The 19,519-nt window shown below is 46.4% G+C and overlaps 1 protein-coding gene across 8 annotated transcripts in view; it reads right to left on the bottom strand.

Annotated features, from left to right (window-relative positions):
• The window catches only part of cdc42bpab (CDC42 binding protein kinase alpha (DMPK-like) b), a 49,031-nt gene extending 30,483 nt beyond the window's left edge, over positions 1-18,548 (bottom strand). For 3 of the 8 annotated variants that reach the window (XM_086099648.1, XM_086099642.1, XM_086099649.1), the window contains exons 1-2: positions 17,277-18,548; positions 2,096-2,187 (exon numbers count right to left, since the gene is read on the bottom strand). In XM_086099648.1, the coding sequence (XP_085955774.1) occupies positions 2,096-2,187; positions 17,277-17,454 (270 nt within the window). In that variant the 5' untranslated portion in view covers positions 17,455-18,548. The remainder of the gene's footprint in view (positions 1-2,095; positions 2,188-17,276) is intronic. The other 5 variants (XM_086099644.1, XM_086099643.1, XM_086099647.1 and 2 more) reach the window with 4 other exon arrangements.
• Between the last annotated feature and the right edge of the window lie 971 nt (positions 18,549-19,519).

The following is a 19,519-nucleotide window of genomic DNA, read 5'->3' on the forward strand; positions in this document are numbered from 1 at the left end:
GCTGGATACTTTAAATGTGATTCATAATTCCAAGGAAAGCCTCGTCTACGGACATGAAACTGCAAACCAAGTTTGGGAATGGGAACATTTGCACAGATGCAATATTTGGACTAACCACAGTTGACATGCGCACAATGGAAAAAAAAAAATAACTGGGGGTAGAAATATTATATATTTATATATACATATGCGCCTCCAACCGTGTATGGCAGAAAGGAACCCAAGAGTAAGCAGAGAAGAATTTGTGACATACACTCACACAGACACAAACAGTAGCCCATGCAACAGGGTCTGTAGTCTATTAAATGAGCTGGGGAATGTTGCTAATGCAATACAACGATAACATTCCTGCAGTGTTTGGATCCCCCCGCAGAGGAAGGGAGGAAGAAGAGAGCGGGCCAGGGGGAGAGCGCACTGTTCTTGGCAACGCCTTGGTGTTTTTGTCTTCTCTTGTCACTTTACTTGCGTCTTGTTCTCCACCCCTGGCATCCATTATCCGGTCGTCCCTTTTCCGTAATCATTCCTTAAACTTGAGAGCAGTTTGTTGACTGAACGAGCCGAGTGATACGCAGGTAGTCAGCAAATGTAATCAAATGCGTGTTTGGGTTGATGTACAGTACATGAATGAAAATCTCCTCGGGGTCTGTCGGTAATGTACTCCTTTGGGTTGTCAAGGAGGGGGGGAAAAAAGGGTTTCGATCGGATGACTAAATGGTGCAATGGTTGGCATAATCGCATGGTTTCTTAAAAGTAAGTTGGCCCTAGCACTGCTGACAAGGATGTTATCACAAGGTCGCACCTTGTCACAAGTCCCATTCTAAACCTCAACACAATGCTGAAAAATACATGACTCATGCGTGCACATTCCAGCACTGGCTGCAGAGGCTTAAGTAAAGACATTAGTGAGTGGCATTGGAATTGTAGCTACGAGCTGATCGATGTGTCGCCATCCATCAATCGAAAGCTTTATTTGCTATTTTCTCAAGTTTTCCATTTTTTATGTAAAGCTATTTTTTTTTTCCCCAAGTAGGCTCGCTTAAGAATATGGGTGACCGGGCAATGGTCAACATTTAAATGCTGTAAGCTGGTTTTTCACGCCGGCTCACAATTTATTGGCACACTTACTTGTTTGTCAGACTAAATGAATGCCCCCTGCTGTTCCGCCTTATCATCTGTTATTTACAGTTTGCGGTACTGAACAAATTCCTAATTGTCTTGAGCTGAAAAGATGTTGGAAACTGTGCTTGGAAGGAACTCGCTGACTTGGCTGCACAGATGTGTTGAAAGAAATCATTCCGAGGATAAAATGGAGGGAAATACCAGGTCAATCTTTAATGCATCAATAAAATAAATTCTCAATGTGAGTAAGTGTCAATCAGTTTGGAGCCGTCTTTGGCTGAAAATTGTTTTGCTGCTAGAGTATTATTGGCTGAGGGCTGCGCTACCTGTCCTTACAGCATTCCCCTGCTTTGACAGTCACCTGAAACCCATTATCAAGTATCTTCCAACCTCCTGATATGCAGACGCACAAGGCAGAACAAAACGAACCAAGTGGTATTTAGCGCTTAGTTTCACTGGTACTTTAATTTTGACAAGTGGCAAACGTGACATTTCTCAGGATGATCTAAATTTGATGATGCACATTTCAATGTGCATTGGCCCATCTCAGACTTGTTTTATCATGTTTGGGGTGGTTTTTTTGTACTTTTTAGGATACGGTTAGCAAATACTATAATACTATAAGCATTACATTTATGCTAATTGAATGTTACGTTCAAACACAATACAAATCAACGTGCATAGCGCTTTATAAAAATATTATTTCTGGTAATTAACCGGGGAAGCGAATGTTAACAATTTGGCTGAATGGCCTACATAAGCATAACCATAGAATGTGGGATTCCTCTCGACTTATCTAACATTGCTATTTATCGGCTGGCGTGCGCTAAAAAGAAAGAGCTGCTTCGAACTCACCCATGACACCTGTTTCTTCAACAAAAGGGAAGGGGGGGGGGGGGACTGCAGGGTGTGAAAGGGCCGGGTGGGAGACTGTTGCAGGCTAGCATTGAGTGCAGCAAAACAGAAGGAACGTTACCTCTCCAAATGCTCCTCGGCCAATCACTTTGAGGATTTCAAAGTCTTCTTTGTGCAGCCGCATCTGCTTCACTTTGGATGTGAAGGGTTTTGCTTTAAGGGAGGAAAGAGAACAGAGGTCAAAACTTCATGTCGCTTTAGTTCTTTGACTCTCACGTGCAGCAAAAATCGCAAGTTCAGAGTTGTAACAGAAGATGTGCCATTCATTGGCTGTGTGGATATTGTATCCGCGTTTACACAGCGGAAAGTCATCCAGCAATTACATGTCTGACGTCGGTGTCAGCATTTCATGCGACTGCATTACGAATATTTCCTGGATGACTTTGCAGAATATACATCAAAATACAAAAAGTTTGCTCTTTGGCAGATGCTTCATTTCTCCAACCTGTGTCATTTTATTCATTCCAAGTAGCAAAAGTAATACACACCCCTGCAAAGTGGAAATAAAGCACACCATTTTCGGGCCCTCGAGGTAACCTATATTGGCATGGGTCATTGGGGACAGACAGCCGTATCAATAAATGCTAAAAGACCACATCAATTATTCAGCACCGAGCACGCAGGTTATTCATGTTTATTGCCTCATTCCCATCATCGGGAAGGTCATGAAGACAAATTGAAATTCCAGCCCCAACCTTTGACGCTGCCGCTGCTCCCTTGGTCCGCCGTCAGCCTGATCCCCAAGCCGTATTCTTACTGAGGCGTTATTAGGAAGACGGTTAGGCCATCACATTTCACGCAAGAGCTTCTTTATCTCAAAGTGATTTGACAAGGTAGGGCTTGAGCAATGGGTGGAATACAACTTTTCAGTTCTGGTCTAATTCTTCATTAAAATGAACGTCCGGGCACAGAGGAAGACGTGATTAGTCGCCGCCTGCTGCGTCAGGTTCTCCCACCAAAAGAGACAGCTTTCATCTCTGAGCCCACAGGAGGTCGAGACCACAACAAAGCACGGATGCAAAAACGTGCACATCCACCAAAGGACGTCGATCTCCTTTCTCGCATGAAAACCAAAGGACAGCTGAGGTGTTGTTGCTCTGATTTTCATAGCCAGACCAATTTTAAATTGCTTGAGAATTAAAAGTAAAAATAAATACATCATTTGAACAGACAGTGGTTGACGGCGACGCACGGGCCAAAAACAACCTGTTTTACCGGCGTGCAGTTTATTATTGGAATTAGTCTTATGGGTGTGAGCGAGTCGGTAAGGTCATACACACTCGCTGCCTGCATTCAATAAGCAATGAACTAACCCACATTTGCGTGGCAATCAATGTGTCTGCTTTCCAACCACTGAATTGAATATGCGGTGATCCTTTTTTTTTTGTTGTTTAAACCACAAGAGAAGCAAATACCATCCAGTTTTGTCATCAGTCTTAACTCGCTGGCAAAATACACAGGTAGTCCCAAACATAGCAACGGTTGCTCAGACAAGGTGTGGCAAGCAACGCTGGCAATGATTGGGAAGGTGTCAATCCAAGCTCGCTCTGAGCAGGACTGAAGCTCTTTGTTTGCGAGAGCTTTAGCAATGACTACACAGCTGGTGAGTCAAGATTGGAAAAAGATGACATGTCAGTCACAAGTAGTTTCATGCTTTGCAGTCGACATGGGAGAGACAGCTCCATGTAATGAGCGCGCTGCATGTGTGGGGCTATTTACAATCCACACCGCGAAAAATACACAGGCATGTTGGGCCTCGGGAGCCAGTGAAACTGGAAAAACGTGAGTGACGCCAAACTTCTCCATGTAGCCAACTAGGAGTGCTGTACACTAAAAATGGCGACCATTTGTCTAGCGCAGGGGTGCCCAATACGTCGATCGAGATTGACCGGTACCCCGCGGACTGGTCCCAAGTCGATCGCAAGGGGTATAAGAGGGAAGAAAGGGGAGGGGGGAGGGGGGGGCATTTGTGTGACTGTGTGCGTGTTATTAATATGATATATTTTTGTATTAGTGCACACTGCACCATTAGCATCCTATCAGTCTCACTTTCACAAAAAGCATTTAAAAAAATAACATTAAAAACCAGGTCACCTTTAACCTTGGTTGATCGAAAAGTAGACCTTTGGCCAAAAAAGTTTGGGCACCGCTGGTCTAGACCATCGATCCTTATCACAGCAAGGGCCATTTTGGTGCAGTTTCAGGCCAGTGTGTTTATTTAGCGCAAATGGCAAACTTATGAAGCATTTCGGTACATTTTGCGGGCTTGGATTTCGTTGGAGTTGGCATGTAAGCGTGACTGATGTTTCATTCGCTCAGCAGGCATCTCAGAGCGGCGCAGTCAAAATGATTGCATGTATAGACATATCCCAGCACATTTTTCATGCTGAAAGTACTCCATTCGGTTGATACATGCTTTTCGTGTAATTGCTGGGTTTGTGCTGGCTCAGTGCATCAAAGTACCTCCACTGCATAGTGCTTTACGTACATGCTACGTTTTAGGGAAAATATGCCTCTAAGTGTCATGCGTATGCTGAACATGGAACTATTAGAATGCCAATACATAGCTTGTCAGACACATTTTCTGGGAGAAAAACACTTGTTGTAAGAGGAATATGAAAAGAAAAATGCACAGCAAGTAAGTACACTATCATTCAGATCCTAGCTAGGTGCTAACTGGCCTGATGCCATATGCTTGGCAATTGTGATCGATAGGCGGTGATGCGTGTCAAATGTGACACAAAGATGACAGTCATAGTTGATGTCAATTTATACTCGTGAGCCATATAAGGTGTGTGAGCAACAAAGCATTTGTTGTACCTCCTCATGATACAATACAGCTGTATTTATAGAGCGCTTTCACAACATCAAATGAGAAATTTGACTGGTTAATGACGGGTTGACGGCTAATGCGGACGTGGGAGTTGACCCTGGAGCAAATCTATCCAAACAAACCGAGCTCAATGGGGATCTGAAATGAACCCTCGGGGCAACGCTGTATGTTTTAGATGTAAATACTCACAGCGCCGCCTTAAGCTGCACCGTGGCATGAGTGCAAACCTTGTGCTTCGTGGACTTTGTGCTGTAAGGCAAGTCACACGCCATTTCGGTCAATATTTAAGAAAGCAAACATGCACGGGCACAAAACTCCTATAGCCACGAGTCAAAGGTACTTTGCATTTCAGTCAATGGAAGTAAATTGAAATTAAATAAAGTTAAATTAAATGAAAGGCGGCGGCCCGGTAGTCCAGTGGTTAGCACGTTGACTTCACAGTGCAGAGGTACCGGGTTCAATTCCAGCTCCGGCCTCCCTGTGTGGAGTTTGCATGTTCTCCCCGGGCCTGCGTGGGTTTTCTCCGGGTACTCCGGTTTCCTCCCACATTCCAAAAACATGCATGGCAGGCTGATTGATCACTCTAAATTGTCCCGAGGTGTGAGTGAGGGTGTGCATGGTTGTTCGTCTCTGTGTGCCCTGCGATTGGCTGGCTACCAATTCGGGGTGTCCCCCGCCTACTGCCCGAAGACAGCTGGGATAGGCTCCAGCACCCCCGCGACCCTAGTGAGGATGAAGCGGTTCGGAAGATGAATGAATGAATGAATAAATGAAAGGCCTGTGCAGCCAGTCAAGTTGCTGATGGATTCTATAATTTTATTTTATTTTTTTTGCGAACCAATTTCTACCCCACACTTCAGTATCAGTAATTGTGAACATGAGTGGAGTGAATAGTTACAAGTTGAATTACGGTGTGTGCCTCAAAATGTTCTTCTTGTACCCTAAAATGTCAGGTTTGTCTCACTCATAGTCCCCCCCGACCGCCAAAAAAAGAAAAACAGAAGATGGGAGGAATTAGTGGCCTCACGAAGTCCACTGGAAGAACTAACATGATGATGATGTCTGCTCTTCGTCTGCGGTTAAGAGACTCTCAAACTACAACCGAGCATGATTGCGGGATAACAACATCCAGCAGAAGGAGAGCCTAAGATGAGCGTAGGACTGGAAAATCAGTCCGGTTCAACTCAAAACAGAAAGCCAAACCGGACAGTGCGGAGTGACAAACGAGCCAGTGAGAGCAGTCAGCAGTTGAGCCAGTTACAGTAAGTGTCCAACCCTTACAACCGCACCACACTCCAACCCTATTCCCACTTCCACAATGGGATGGAGGCACATCTGGAAGCCATCACAGATATTATTTACAACCAGAGTGAGGTAACGACACAAAAATGCTGTTTTCAAGAGAGATGGGGGGGGGGGGGGGGTGGAAAGAGAGGGTGACTTTTCAGGATTAGACGAGCAGAGGAAGAAACCTGTGGATGGCCTTCCCTTTTGTCTGACCGTGACGGAGCTGCTGGAAGGAAGAGAGCTCATAAGCTACTTTTCATAGTCCATCATGTAACCTTGTTGAGAAAGAGCTATGAATCAATCAGAAAAATGAGCAAATGCAATCCTCAATGTCTGCGGGGACGGATTTCACTCACTTGCTCACCTCATTTTCCTCCTTTTCATTTCCAAGAATGCATATGGAAATCACAATTGAACCAGTCCCCCACCCCGCTGAAAATTCGGAGAGAGAAATCCCAGCTGTTTTCCTATGGTGTCGCATGGTCACAACCAGCGAGTCTGCCCATTTCATTTCCCTTTTATTCATCAGAAACATCTGAGTCAATTCAAGCTGGCCCCAACAACTTCAGCATCGTGTTCCTGCACCTTCCACTCCCAAAATGAGCTGGTTCGCCCTTCCTTCTTCACACTAAATTTATTCCAAATTCCTTGCCTGACAGATAGCTGAATGACGCATTTCAAGGTCACCGGGAACAAAACATCATGCCATTCTTCAAGGGGAAGTGACTCCGTACCCCACACGCTCTCTTTAGTCACACAAATGCAAGCAGCCCGAACAAACGCATTCAGTAAATTTCCCCAAATATGGCCGAAAATAGAAACGGGCCACTTTGTCAACGCCTGGGGCTCTCCCAACAGGTGTGTGTGCGGGGCACCACCGACCCAAATGAAAGGTGTCTGGCTCTCTCGTGAATGATAGCTGTGAGATCGCCGCAGGCATATTTGTGAGTAAATCACCGAGAACCGCCGGAAATAAGTGAAGGGCAAAATGGGAAAGCGCTCAAACGGCACACAATTCTGTTCTGGAGCGGGAAATACAATCCAATGTGCGAGCGCACGCGAGTATACTTGGAACACAGAGTGCGAGCTTTCAAGTCAACGCGTTTGACCCACAGTGCAAACAAGTGGATTTATGCAATTCTGCGTCAACATGCCCTCCCAATATGTGGAGATAAGGTGAGAACGGCAGCAGCGTTTCAGGATACGTTACCAAGAGCGCTTGCTTTTCTGTATACTGTAGTCTGATAATACAGGAACGGTTAATGATACAAAATACTTGCAAAGGTGGTGATGGTGACGATGTGTTGGGATTTTTTTATTTCTATTTTTTTTTAATCAATACTTGTACTCCAGACAATAGTACAACTACGATTATCATTTTGAATTGAAACCAAGAATGCGCCACTTTGATTCCCACTATTACGCATCTCTGTGTGTGTGCCGTCCCCACAGAAGGCATCTTCTGTACGGCTGGAAGCATGGCAAATGTTCGCAACCTCCTTTTTCCTGCAGTGCACATCAAAATGTCATAGCCCGCAGCATTCAAAAATGATTCTCCTGAGGTGAACCTTTTTTTTTGGACACAAAGGGGACTTGGAGAATTATCTTTTTTGCCCGTGACTCTGGTGAAACAGAAACTGACAGCTGGATGACTCTTCTGTCTGCAGTAGAAACATTTTCTCCTGCATTCCCGGGAACAATTGAGTTAATGGCAGCATCTAAACCCGAGAGCCGCGAATACCATGCAGGACCGATGTTCTGTAACTGGGACAGCATTTTCCAAAGCCCTGCGGTTTAAGAAAAATAAATAAGATGTTCCATTAGGCGTACAAGAATGTCAAAATACTGTGGCACCTTGTTAACTTCCAGAAAGAAGCACTTAATACAGGAGAACACCGGGCAAGTTAAAGGCACCAATCAGCAGTATACATCTCATCCATGTTCTAACAGCAACATGTAACAACATCCTGATAAGATATTGAGTCACAAGTTTCCAAAAGCCTTTTCTGGGCACATCACCGTTATTCCCCAGCTGATGGTAGTGGTGTGTGTGTGTTGGGGGGTGTGGGGGGGTACTCTGTGCCTCAAGTGGTGCAGCCCAGCGAGGACTGTGCACCATTTAAGGGTTTGAGTCCCATCGGGTCCACCCGTTACTATAAATGGATTCACCCATTTGCGTTAGAGCATCCACCAGGCTTTTGTTATGACCTTCGAGTAAGACGAAAGGAGTTGCTGTGATAAGATTACCAGGTGGTCATTCATCAAAAAAGGGGGAGACAGAGAAGAAAGGATCTTGATGCACCAAACCTCAGTTTCTCCTGCGCATAAAATTGGGAGGCGACAGCCTGCGCCAAATTCCGAGGACGAGTCGCTCAGACATTCGAGGGCTGACTGACCAGCGTGAGCGTGCGTGGGTAAAACAAGCCTGATCCATTTAGGATGGATTCACGACTGTAAAAACGGTGACAACAAACAAGCCTCTGTGACAGGAGCAGGCAGAGACCGAGATAACGGGTAGGAGACAAGTGACCTCATAGATAAGTAGATTGGGTCTGCGGGAGAGGACGGGGTGTGACCGCTGTCGCCGTCTAGGTGAATGCGTCGCCATCGCCTCGCTCAACAGACTCATAAACTACTCATTGGACTCCGTCAGAGCCGGCGACTACGTACCAAGAAAGCACGCCAACTTTCACCCAACAGGCTCAACTGGCACACCCGCGTCATCTCATTTTATCATGCAACTGCGTGCCTCTCGTGAAGAGATGAAACAAGTAGGCTGCTGTTACGTCTCTGTAAGAAAATATTTAGAAATAGATCCGTCCGGGCTGCACAACTCAAGCAAAGATCATAGGGATACGCAAAAATGGGTTTGCGGCTACCCCTCGGTGTGTATCACGAGAGGACAAAAATAGCCATGAAATGTTGAATGGAGGTGCAGCACATGACACCACATCAAGTCAAGTTGGCTACATTTTCATTGTCTTTGTCTGTCTTGCTCTCCTGAACAAATGGCACAAATGTCTGCCTTCTTTATTCTGCAAGTTCCCTTTATGACTCTGGCGGTGTGAGAAAAGGAATCCAACTACAGTATGTGTGCATGAATGCCATCCAGAAGGCTCTATGAATCCTGCAGATCGTTTCTGCACTTTTAGGACACTGCAGGCTAAATTGAGTAGAACTCACGCACAAGTCTTTCGCATGCTAATTGAGAGCATGTGCTGTCCAACTGGCGCTTGGCACGCAGACAGACCCGGGGACGCGCTTGTCAGTCACTAGGCAAAGTTGAGATACGGCAGTGTGGGAGCACCGGCCAAGAAGGGGGGGGGGGGGGGGGCGCCGCGAGGAGATGACAAACAGGAAATAGACATGGGAATGCATCGAAAAACAGGAGGGCGAGCGGAGATGCTCGATTATCACAAATCAGCAATCGCTGGGGAGCAGCATTTAAAGAATGGAAGCCGACAGACCGTCACTGACCATCACAAAGAAATGCACAATGAGGCCAGAAGCAGGCAGACAGAAAAGACACGCAGAAATGCAAAGGAGGGGCCGCGTGGGGAACTGCTGGACAAAGAGGTCGATCTGGCCCCTTCCAAACAGCTGCTGTGCTCCCGTACATTGCACCTCAGCTCCAAATTCCACAAGCAGCCCAGCAGTGGGGGGCTGCGGGACTGAGACTGAGTCAGCGCTTTTTACACACACAACCGAGTCCAATGCTCAAAGCAACCGGGAGCTGTGCAGCAAACGTAGAAAGATACGAAGCAGCCAGATCCAGCGGTTTGGAGCCATTTCCTCTTGCAGAAAGAACTCTTCAAAGCGGTCATCCTCAAGAACGCATTGTCTGAGCGAGCTGATCGCGGCAATGCCGCGCGCCGAGTTACCGTCACAGACTGATGCTAATTCACACTTGCAGCTAGCGTTTGCGAGGGCTTTTGCCTCGCAGTGTCGGGTCTCGGTTCAATTCCTGTCCTGCACATCACGATAGGGAATCTGTTGTCGAGACAGTTGGGAGTTGTCTGGCAGCATAAGCAGTAGCTCAGGACGGAACCAAACCCACTTGAATGAGTGATGATTACTTTCCCAAAGGCAGTTCAATCTACAACTGAAGACTCCAAAAATGTAGGTGGTCCAAACATATGATGCTACGTGTGCAAATGTTCATCCTGAAAAGGGTTTCCCGAAAAATGTCAGCGCAAGACCCATCTCAGAAATACACTTTTTGCCCAAACTTAGCAAAATATACCATCTACGCAATTTCACAGGGGCGACCCATTAAAGTTCGAACTGTGATTCTTAGTTTGGAGAAAGCGGGCTTAAGATTGTAAATAACCACAAGAACTGCAAGTCAGAAGGCTTCTAAAGTGGGAAGAAAAAAAAAAAAAAAGAAGTATTTCTCCACGAGTAAGTACATGCCCACAGCTGCGAAGCAGAGGCAAGGCGATCTTGATTGGATTCCTTGGCACCCCCCCCCCCCCATCCAACCATAGCTGGGCTTTTGTGCCTGATTCTCTGCTGACAGATAAACATCCTGCAACAGGAAAGAGAAGCCAAGCTGGAGGAGGAGAAAGCAGAGGCCAGAAAAAAATCACATTATTTATGAACCTGTTCTGTGACAAAGCTGCGGAGGGCTCTGGTTTTAAGAGCCTCAAATAGGTTTCGTCCTGGGGTCGAAACGGCGGAGGGTCGGCCAGCAGTCAAACTCCCATACTGATCGTTTTATAGCCGCAAAAACACAAGAGAACGTATTGCAATTTAAATTTTTATGGCATCTCTCGAAACCCATCTCCTATATTAAAGGATTATCATGACTTTAGAAAAAAAGATTAGTTTGGAGATACAATAATGTGTACACATGGTTTAAGATGGATCTACTGTGGAAGCCAAATTGCCTCTGTGGCTGAATCCCAAGAAGTCGGGGATTCTCTCATCCTGACATTTAACAACGGCTAGAGGAAGGTTGCTCTAACTTTGGAATGTAGTACATTATTTTCATCCTCTTTCTGGATCAATTTTACCATGGGCACACGCTTTTGGTGCAATTGCTCAGTACACTGGGCGGACAAGTCCACTCACCCAGAATCGAAAGAACTGAAAAACTATGACAATTTTTTTTTTTGAAACAGAGAGCGCACATTGGTTAGAGTCAAGTGAGTTGAAAGCCACATTACCAACTAACCAACCGCACATTTCAGTTTACCGCAGTTTAGCCCGATTCAAGTAAACTTTGATATGGCTTGAGTTTTCACTTCAGGGCAGGAAGGCTACCGACATTAGCATAGTACTGAAATCGGGCTGGGGGGGGCGTCTCCTCACTCGGTTAAGTCGACCACAAAAATGGGTCGATGCAAAAATAAGAAAGAATTTTAAAAGCACATCTGCGGCACCGCTGAATTCTCATGACCGCATGGCGGCTGTTAGCTAACCTAGCTTAGCACAAACGTGCTGCCTGTCCCTCATCGCCAAGCGCTGAGCGGTGACGTGTGCGAGTGTAATGCGACATGATGAATGCGTTCACAAAATGTCAACCAAATTGAATGAACTGAAAAGCACAGCTCGGTGCAAACAAACTACGACCTCGCCCCAGGGCGCTGTCTCAACATAGAATACAAACGTACCTAGTGTAGTCTATTGTACGAATGTAATTCTAGATTGAAACGTTTGTAATAGTTTAAAAGTGACGTTCCCAACACCCCTTATTTGAAGAGTCAGCTATAGGCAAAAGCTCTTCCTCCCCCCGACCAAATAGGAAGAGAAAAAAGGATGTGAAATTTTTTTTTTGCTCTATGCAAGCTGGCTGCTCCCAAAATGGATGGACATGTTAGACAGGTTTCCAAAACTTTTCCCGTTAGCAACATGAGAAATATGAAGAAGGCATTCAAGATGTTTCTTCATCTGCGGTGCCGACTGGTTGATGTGTCGCTCGCTGTAAACTAGACTGGCAAACCCAAAATAAAAAAAAGGACTTGCTAATTGGTGTCAAGTCATTTTGAGCAGACACTTTTCCTCAGTGTTTGCATGGCATTGAAAGCACAATTAAATGCAATCCTTTCCTGTCCTGTAGAAACACCGCCTCGTGACGTTAACGTCGACACTTTGGGAGCATCGTGCTACGACAACTAAACTCAAGCTAAAACCTGCAAATCCAGTCATTAGAACCAAACTTGTGGTTACGGAGGTATGAGGCGTGTGTTTTAAGTTCTACTGCGGAAGTCCACTTCAAATGTGTTTTGAAAAAGCTTGCAGGAGGAAGAGAAAGAAATTCAAGGCTGGAGTTTCACTGCCGCTCACAGCGTTTAATGTCAATGAAATGCCGAAATGTCAGCTTGCATGTTCTTTTCGAGTGATCCAATAGCACCGTGTCTGCCGTCGCCGTACACATGAAACAGCACACCGAACCGTAAGCGAGTGTCAACACTGAGCAGCAACAAAACACAAGAAAACAATAGAAGCAATTAAACTTAAGTCTGGTTGGCCTGGATTGACTCCTCTGCCCCGCTGATTTCAACGAGGATAACCTCAGCAGTACTCGGTCGGGGCTGGATGGCTCCGTGGTGAAGGGAATGTCCGATGCCGCAACAGTGGTGTTCGGTTTAACACACAAGACTAGCTTTTTCCAACTCGGCTGTGTTGACAGCGGGTGTGAATGCGCCAACCTAACCTCCCCTGATAAAAACAAAGTAAGACGACTGAAATAACCCGCAAAAGAAGGTTCATGACAGCGTTGGTGGCCTGTTGAGCAGGGGTCAGCCAAATCCACAAGGAGAGAATGAGGCGGAAAAGGAGAGGAAGATGAAAAGCAAGATGGTGGGGGCGGGGGGGGTTGCGGAAGGACAGGGGAAGAGGAAAGGGGAAGCGCGGAGGGGTCGGCGTCATTAGCGGTCAGGTCCTGGGGGTCCTGTGGGCCTGCCTAATGACCTGTGTGCCGCCGTGTATCCTTTGAGAGTCGCGCAAAAGAAGTCAAAACGGCAGCCGCCGCCTTTTAATGAGCCATCGCAACATATCAGTACGCCTGTCTTGGCCCAACAAAATATTGATATCGTCAACAAAATATCGCTCATGCCGCCTTCAGAAAATTCCAAATCTTGTTCATCCCGTTACTTGAGTTGGGTCATGTGAAATTTGCAAGCTGAGCCGTCATTGATTTGCGAGTAACGGTTAGGTCCTTATCAGTCAAGAGCAAGTACTAAATAAAATGTAAAAGGGGCTATTTTATTTTTAAATCTAAATTTGAACACGAGGCAGGCGGCCATTCAATTTCCTTCTACCCTGTTCTTGGCGATTGCGCACGCCACTGCTCAGCAATATCAAGATAAAATGGCAACGGAACATCGACGCAGACTGGGACTCAACGGCCATTTTGTGTCCTATTTAGACCGGCAACACAAATGAGACATGAGCTTCTCTGCAAGCGGGACTCCGCGGCAAGGAAATGACCGCGTTAATGACTTGAAGCGCTTGTCAACACCACCACAATGCTGGACACAAGCGAGCGTGCAATGATACAATGCGATACAGCTGCCTCACTTCCTTCAATGACATCATGTCGACGTTTAGTCCCAACGAGCTCATTGAGCTCTTGTGCTTTCTTCCTGTTCACTGCGCCCACCGTCACCACCGGACAGCCAGACAGGAAACGTCAGAACAGCCCGAGAGGGCGTGAGGATGTCCTGTTCGGAGACGGCTTCTATAAAATGGTCGGGCCCGGGAGTGAGATCATTGTAATGTGGACCCAGTACTCTTCATCCTACAGTTCAGCTGCGAAAAAAAACTATTCATTGAGCCCCTGAATATGTGATGAACCCTCTTTTCCATCCGCAACGACTGAATTCGCTTTAAAGTGGTCGAATCACATGCTAGCTGCTGGAACAGCAATAGGCAGAAAGTACAAGATGCCAAGGGGCTGAGAGCATGGCCTCACATACAAGGCTTTTTGTTCTGGATGAGGTGGAACCAAAGGGGCTTGACGTCGAATTTAAAGCGTGTAGAGCGACACCTACTCCCTGGAACCACAATGTCATTCGAAGAGCTATAGCGAGGACACTCAGAGCAACGAGTCAAAACAACAAGTGTGTCTTTGTATAAGTGAGCGCAGATACACACTAAGGTGTGTGTGCGTGTGCGTGCGTGCGTCTGGGAGATGCTGCCAATAAGAGCCCTGCAAAGCGGAACACACATACATCAGTTGAACAGCTGGCCATTGCGGGGATCACAGATGCCGGATTGGGAAAAGGTCAGGTCGTAAATGAATCATGTGAACCTTAACAAACAGAAACTGCAAATAATACGAGTAGAAAAAAAGGATGACATCAAGAGATGTTTTTCCTCCGCATAAATAGGACAGCTCTCACACTAACTCAGCAGGAGCAGAGCACAGTAGTAAACAAGTCAAATTGACTCATACACTCAAAGGCTGAGTCAGAATTGCTGGTTTATTACAATTTTTTTTTTTTTTTTTTTAAGGGGGTAGATGAGGTTCCTCGGCACAGAAAACAAGTTTCTTTTTGTAGAGCGGCGCTCAATCTCCACACAGGTACAGCCTGACTCATTATTGCCTTTCGCACATTGTGCTGGCATGCATTATGTTGCAGAATTATCACATTTAAAAAAAAAAAAAAAACTCTACACCCCTCTTCACAACATAGGCATGCCCCAGCAGGTTCTGATGTTGTTTCGTCGATGTGAATAATGCTGCCATTTCCCTCCTGTGAATGTCGCAGGAGGCAACACTACGTTCTTGGGTGCTTCGAGAGGAGCTATGGCTGCCGATATTGTGTTGGTTCTCATTGCGTTGTGATAAAAGATGACGTTGGGAGTTCACAAACCGCACTTAAGCGTGAAGGAGAAGCAGCACGAGCCCGAACGAGAGAAGTCTGCTCTGCACACTAACGGCAGATGTAAACACACGGAATCGGAACGCGGCGTACTTTCCCATGTGGGTTTCCCCTGTGGCTCTGGGTCATGCAGGGGTCTCCGTTTCAGGTGCAATGAGGTCACCAAACAAGAAGAAAAGCACCTCCAATCGAAATGGTGGCCTTCTTCTGTGCCCGATTCGGCGCCTTATTGATGTCTCACAAAAAGGCGTACTGCCCCGATGACCGTGGTTCGAACGTGGGACCTTAAGGCCGGAGCCCGACTTTGGCTGTACGTTTTGTAAGTCTGCTGAAAAAGGCGGCTCGGACTAAAGCTGGAGTGTGATTGGGTTTCACGCAGAGCATCTTGAACCGTTTTACAGCATGTAGGATTGAACTGTGTTTATGCCATCTATCAGATGGAGCCTGCTTTTAATAGGCTGCCACTGGGACGTTTCTTTTGTAGTGGGAAAGCAGAAATTGGAGGCTGTCAAACGAATAGAGTTTTTTATTACAGGTGTGCCGCTCTTCTGACCGGGTGATCGAGCAAGACACTCGAGGAGAAAAAAAACAACGTGAATCATTATGGATTTTGTTCACAATATCAAATATTGAAATGTGATTCCATGGGCCCCGAGGGCCAATGATCACAGAAATCCATGGAAAATCAACTATTTGGTACATCTCGACGATATTAAACATGCTCCAATACTATGACAGTGATACCCCTTTACCAGCCTGCCATCTGGGTAGGAGCCAGTCGTGTGGAGACACTCGAGGTGTGGATAACAACACCGATTTCAACGCTTTTACCAGCCAAGCGACCCGCTTCACACCACTCAGCTTCGGCCGAGCCGGCGATGCGGCTAATAATCATTGATATGATAAAGACAGCAAACAACCGTTGCATTCTCACGCTAAGCGAGCAACCACGTCTGGTGTTTAACAAGCCCACAGAGATCAGTTTTTGGAACAGGCCGACAACAGGTTGTACGGATGCCGATGGGTGGGGTTGTCAAAACTGAACAACCACAACGAACTGCCATCTTGACCGCTTAACTACCATCCTGTCGACGATAATTATCACAACTAGTGTCTGTCTTTTAAGAGCGGATTACTAATGAATTGGGGCACAATGGTTGTCACCTAAATGAACCGTTTTTCTTAAATTTGATTTTTTACTTCCACTGTCGGGCGTATCATGAATCCACATTCCCTCTTGTGAGGGCACATAGTTGTTGCTGCTGCTGCTGCTTCCAGGGCTTTCCCAGACATGCAGGGCAGGGCAGGCATGCTCCGGCAGCGAGCTAAAAAAGGTGAGTTGTTCACATTCCTGCTTCATGCACAAACCAAACTCCCCATGTCATACTGGCGCGCACGCACATTTAGATCCTCTACACTACCCACGCGTGCATGAGTGCGTGCAAGCGTGTGTGTGTGTGTGTGTGTGTGTGTGTGTGTGTGTGCATCCCCCAAGCAGCGTGTGATGTCCCCCCCCCCCCCAATCTTCGTACGAGAGGAGTGGAAAAGTTACAAAATTGCAAGCTGTACAGTGAAAACACCTTTGCTGGTTATAAACTCGCAAGAACGTGGAAAGGAGAGGCCACGCAACTGTGATTAGTGTGAAACCATGGAAACAAAACAGCTTGGAATGACAAACAAGTTTACTCCTATGGTTCGAAAAAGGGAGTCAAAGTTACATGTGACACCGTAGGCAAGTTATGTGTAAGGAGGCAGTTACTGTCTTCTTGGGGTCACCACCCTCACATTCTACTGGGGTATCTATGACGGTGAGTGTGTATGGCTTTAAAAGGGAGAGCTTGCATAGTGAATACCATACGCATCGCTGAATAATAAGAGCGTCGAGTTGGTTGACCCAGTAGGCAGTTTGCAGGTTAAATGACCCGCCGTCAGTTGCGGCACAAATGGTCTTCATTTGATTCAACACAAATCAGTCTACCGTCACGGAGGACAACAGAAATCCGAAAATATTAATTGATGACGAGCTGAAATTCAGGGTATGTTCGTGTGTAGTTTGTTTTTTTGTTATTGAGGAAGTGTTAGTGTTGAGGAAAAGAGCAGGCAGAGTGAGCCCCGCCACTACTATAAAAGGAATGTGATGTGGAAGGGAGGGCCAGTGCACAACCAACGTTCTTAGCCTATCGTCTTACCAAAAAAGAACAACAATGAGAGGCTGTCTGCACAGGGCCCCCACACAGGGGGGAAATGGAGAATAAATATTGTAGTAGTAAAAGATGGTACGGCTGCCTTACCCCAATCCAAAAACTCCAGAATATTCTTCTCTCTTCGGAGTGGAGAATTGTTGCACTCATCGTAGAGACACACCAGGACGTCCAGAAGGGCTTCCACACTAAGACACTGGCCATTGGAATCAGCGGGTCCGTCCAAAATCAGCTTTTCCAGCTTCTTCAAACGCACCTCTCCCGACATGGTTGTGCAGTCCAGTTGGGTTTAATGATGAGTGAGTGAAAATACGACGAAAAAGGCTGGGCTCGAACAAGCCAGTCAAAAAAAAAAGTTCTCACCTTGAATAGGTTTGAAAAATAAGGAATCACAAACTTTCAGCTGCGGGGAAGTCGCTGTATCGCCGATTTACTCATAATCTTTGCTTCCAGATCCACATTTGGGGCGTATATGGGGTGCAGCAGCTCCCCATGTTAACATTCCCGATCGCCGCAGGGCACAAGAGAAAAGTGTAGTCGTCCCAATAACATGGCCTGGCTGCCCCAAGCCGGTTGGTTTGGACGCTGCTCTTTGATTGAACAAAAATGGAAAAGGGTCCTCTCGCCGCGGTTTAACGGTTTCCCCCGAGTCGATGTGGCACACATTTGGGATTCTCCATTCCAGCCGCAATGCTACAAAGCCCCGCTGCCCCTCCTCTACTCCGGGAATGCAAAGGGCGACACAGGCTTAGTTAGCAGTCTGCTACCTTAGCCGAGTAGCTTGCAAGCTAGCGTTGTGAACGTTACTTCGCTTTACTGCCAAATGTCATCATTACAATTTTCTTCAAAGGATCCCCTTGTCATGTGCTCACCGTGCCTGTCAAACGTAAGCCAAATCGGGGCCTTTCAAATCGTATTCGTAATTTACACCCCGAAAAATATCCTCTTGTTGTCGCAGCACGGTGCTGCCAGATATGTTCTTTAAATCCCAGTGTCTGTCCTCAAACGAAAACGTCTCCTTAGTTCCAACCCACTTCGACACGACGGTTGTTTTTGAAGAGTTCGAAAGAAGTAAGTTGGCCGTCAAATTATGCGGATGGCCTCGTCTCTCGCGTTCTCTCTTTTTGGGGGGAGAAGAGCCCGTCTGCCGTCAAGTGAAACCCAGAGGTCTGGTGTCGCTGCCTCCAAACACGGGACGCAGCCGAAAGTCCCTCTTGTCCTCTTCGCCTTTGGTTCGCCTGCTACCTCCCCCGCTGCTCCATCGCCTCTTAGCTGCCTTCACACAGCGGAGCGACCCGCTACCAGAGACATTCAACCGTGGAGATGAAAATCTAAACCGACCTGGTCGTAGCCTCGCGTTGCATTATGGGAACCAACGCTCTCTCTGTAAAATATGAACAAGGGATGAAAACAAAAACGTTTCTACCCCAAATAATAAATATAAGGGCGTTACAGATTTCAGTTTAAAGCGCTACAAAAACAACCATGGGAGGAGGAGGCATTTATGAACAAAACCGTTGAAGCTTCCACGCATGTGTAGAACGGGTGAGCCCCGCCATCTTGGCGTTGGTTTAGAGCCACTCTTCCTCGGCTTAAAGCATCTTTCGTTCCTTCTGCAGGCAAAATCTCAGATCACTGTCATGGCGTCCATCGCAGCATCTGCTGTGCGGAAAAGGGGGAGGGAATGGGGGGGGGTGATGCTGAGGACTGTCAAAAAATGTGAATGGAAACTGCGGGCTGTCTGTCAGGCTGCTGGTGGCGTGGTGCATAGCAAGGATACATTGTTTTTTTTTTTCGTTTGTTTTTACAAGTGCCTCTTTATAAAACTGCAATACTGTACAACAATATGGGAGATTACATTTTTTTTTCTGATTCTGTTGCATTGCAGTCACACGTAGTAAATATGTTTTTGGGTGCATGATCAGTACTGTGGATTAATCCCATGCCTATCTTCAAGAGATTGGCACAATGCATGTGCACCCTTTCTGACCCCGGATAAAAGTAATTGTTTATTCACAAAGCCTAAAGTCACAATCTTTATGAGCAGAGGGAGGCCAAAAGGAATATTTGCTCATCATTTTGAACACAAATGGAGTTCAACATGTGACATTTTATTCTTCATTACTCTGATTTATCACAGCGCATGCTTTTGAAGTCAGGCACTTATCACAGCTCAAAGTACATCGATTAATGTTTAACAGACAAGATTGTCACCAGAGCGTGCGCAATGATGGGGGCCGGCGGTGCAGTGAGATCAAGAATGAGGCCTTGTGTTTGTCAGTGTGCACAGGTCCAAAATGCACTCATATTCCACACATTCTGGCTTTCCCTAC

The sequence above is a fragment of the Hippocampus guttulatus genome, chromosome 20, assembly GCF_054856545.1.
Source record: "Hippocampus guttulatus isolate MCC_2025c chromosome 20, RoL_Hgut_1.0, whole genome shotgun sequence".
NCBI lineage: Eukaryota > Metazoa > Chordata > Actinopteri > Syngnathiformes > Syngnathidae > Hippocampus > Hippocampus guttulatus.